Source organism: Colobus angolensis, unplaced genomic scaffold, assembly GCF_000951035.1.
Source record: "Colobus angolensis palliatus isolate OR3802 unplaced genomic scaffold, Cang.pa_1.0 Scaffold424, whole genome shotgun sequence".
NCBI classification, from domain to species: domain Eukaryota; kingdom Metazoa; phylum Chordata; class Mammalia; order Primates; family Cercopithecidae; genus Colobus; species Colobus angolensis.
In genome coordinates this window covers 1,168,378-1,170,815 of record NW_012117644.1, presented here as the reverse complement: position 1 = coordinate 1,170,815, position 2,438 = coordinate 1,168,378, and the positions used below count along the sequence as shown (strand labels likewise).

The window sequence follows — 2,438 nt, the reverse complement described above, 5'->3', positions numbered from 1 at the left end:
AAAAAAAAAAAAAAAAAAAAATAGCCAGGTGTGGTGGCACATGCTTGTAGTCTCAAGTTAAGAGGCTAAGGTGGCAGGATTGCTTGAGCCCAGGAGGCAGATGTTGCAGTGAATCAAGATCATGCCACTGCACTCCAGCCTGGTGACAGAGTGAGACCCTGTCTCAAAACAAACAAAAAATTCCTGGGCTTGGCTCTAGATTGGAGCTATAGTGAAAAATGAAATTGAGAGCTACGAATGTCTCCTAAGTTAGAAGAATAGTTAAGTATCAGGTTAGTTCATAGCAACTGTCAGAACTAGGAATTGGCCCGGTCTCACTGGTTTCAATCAATGGGAATTGGAAAACAAAACAGTCACGTTCCCATTCATACCCAAATAATTCTCAAGACACATGTGCGGTGTCCGGTTTATTCAAAGTGGCTGTCAGAGGCTCAACCATGGAGCAGGAACCAAATAGTTGGGAGCTATGGGGCTAAACAGGGCAGAGATTTCCAGGTATCAGAAGGTAAAAGGAGGTCAGCTTAGCAGCCAAAGCAGCGTTAGGGCCAGGCTAAGTAGGAGAGGCCAGGCTGCCCAGGGCCCAGCCCCACTCATGGCTGCAGCATAGAACCTCGCCACTTCCTCATTGGGGTTGCCCTGGGCTGGGTCGAACCACATCTGGATGCAGCGGCCACTCCCTCGGCTGTAGTTGCTGACCTTGTAGGAGTAAGTCCAGATTTCATTGCACAGAACAGTGGGTGTGGGGAAGTAGAAATGGAAAGGTTGGCAGGCAGCTCCCACTGGGCACTCGTTAAACCCTGTAGAGAAGAGGGAAGACCTTTAGCCACTGGGCCTGGAACTATCTTGGGGTCTGCCAGCCCTACAACCCCAAATTGTCACATACCTGTTCCACACCCACATATCTCCATTTCCAAATCCCTTCGTTCCTGCCCACCCCAGCCCTCACCTGAGGTCCAGTTCCAGCCTTTGTGCCAGTTGCTCTTGCAGGTGTAGGAGGTACGACAGTCTTCCCACCATTGCTCACAGTCCTCTTTGCACAGGGGCACGTTCAGCACCCGCTCTTTGCGCCAGCTCTGATCCACCTGGGAGATTTTGTTACAAAAGAAGGGCTCAGGTTCAAGAATCCCAGCAACCCAGCCCTGAACAGAACTGGAGCTGGGATTGCAGCCTGCAGAGATGCCTGGAAAGTTCAGCTCCTCCGCTAGGTCTTGTACCTGCAGGAAGCCATGCGTACCTGCTGGATCCAGGGCCCCAAGTTGGGGGAGCACTCGTAGAGGCAGGTGTCCTGGATGAAATGCCGTTTGCAGGCAGGTGCCATCTCTCCACAGTGGTTCCAGTTGAATCTATATAGGTAGGAAACATCCTTATGGGCTTCCTGGCTAGTGTTGGTAGAACAGCAGGCATTCTTCTTCCAGGGACGACACTGGATGGGGGAAGACACAGGACTCAGTCCACAGCCAGAACAGCCAGAATATTCCACATGCAGTGTCTCCCCTCTTAGTCCTTCATTCCCCAGCCCACTGGAAGTCACCCAGGAAAATACTTGCTGTTGGGACCTCTTTAGGGGAGAGGGCCGTCAGAGACTGTGGGAGCCCAGAAGGGAGCTCCTGTTGGAGTTGCAGTCATTACAAAATTTGTTAATTCAACCTTTATTGAGATCCTACTTACTCTCACCCAGGTACTTTTGTAGAAACTGGAGTTACGACAATGAACACATCACCTGATTATTGCTTTGGACAACAATTAAGCAGGGGAGAAGGATTGGGACTTGCAGTGTAATAGTGCGGTCAGATTAAGCCTCACTGAGGTGACAAAGATTTGAAGGTAAAAAAGCAATTTAAATTGTAACCCTAGGCTGGGCGCAGTGGCTCACTCATGTAATCCCAGCACTTTGGGAGGCCAAGGCAGGTGGATCACCTGAGATCAGCAGTTTGAAACCAGCCTGGCCAACATGGTGAAACCCCGTCTCTACTAAAAATACAAAAATTCGCCAAATGTGGTGGCAGACACCTGTAATCCCAGCTACTCAGGAGGTGTTTTGTCCCTGACTAGCTGCCTCACCCATTATCTGTTCCTGGAATTTGTGATACAAAAAGCAATATATAGCCAATCAATTGCGGATGTTATTTTTATTATAAATTATTGAGAAACAACTTAGGAACTACTCTTTTTCCTTAAAAACTAACTTGTGATGGCTGTGAAATTCAGGATGAGTTGAATCTATGCTCCTGTGTGGTGGCTATCCTCAAGCTTTCCGAATCTCGTTACTTAAGGCTGACGAGCTAAATATTCAAATGTGGGCCGGGTACAGTGGCTCACACCCGTAATCCCAACATTTTGGAAGGTGGAGGTGGGCAGATCACTTGAGGTCAAGAATGGAGACCACAGCCTAGCCAACATGGCAAAACCTTATTTCTACTAAAAATACAAAAATTAGC

General features: G+C 48.5%; 1 protein-coding gene across 3 annotated transcripts in view; it reads right to left on the bottom strand.

The window, feature by feature from the left end:
- Positions 1 to 371: 371 nt before the first annotated feature.
- The window catches only part of LOC105522312 (folate receptor alpha), a 6,614-nt gene continuing 4,547 nt past the window's right edge, over positions 372 to 2,438 (bottom strand). For all 3 annotated transcript variants that reach the window (XM_011956801.1, XM_011956803.1, XM_011956802.1), the window contains 3 exons: positions 1,235 to 1,423; positions 947 to 1,082; positions 372 to 797 (listed from right to left, as the gene is read on the bottom strand). In XM_011956801.1, coding sequence (XP_011812191.1) covers positions 517 to 797; positions 947 to 1,082; positions 1,235 to 1,423 — 606 coding nt within the window. In that variant the 3' untranslated portion in view covers positions 372 to 516. The remainder of the gene's footprint in view (positions 798 to 946; positions 1,083 to 1,234; positions 1,424 to 2,438) is intronic.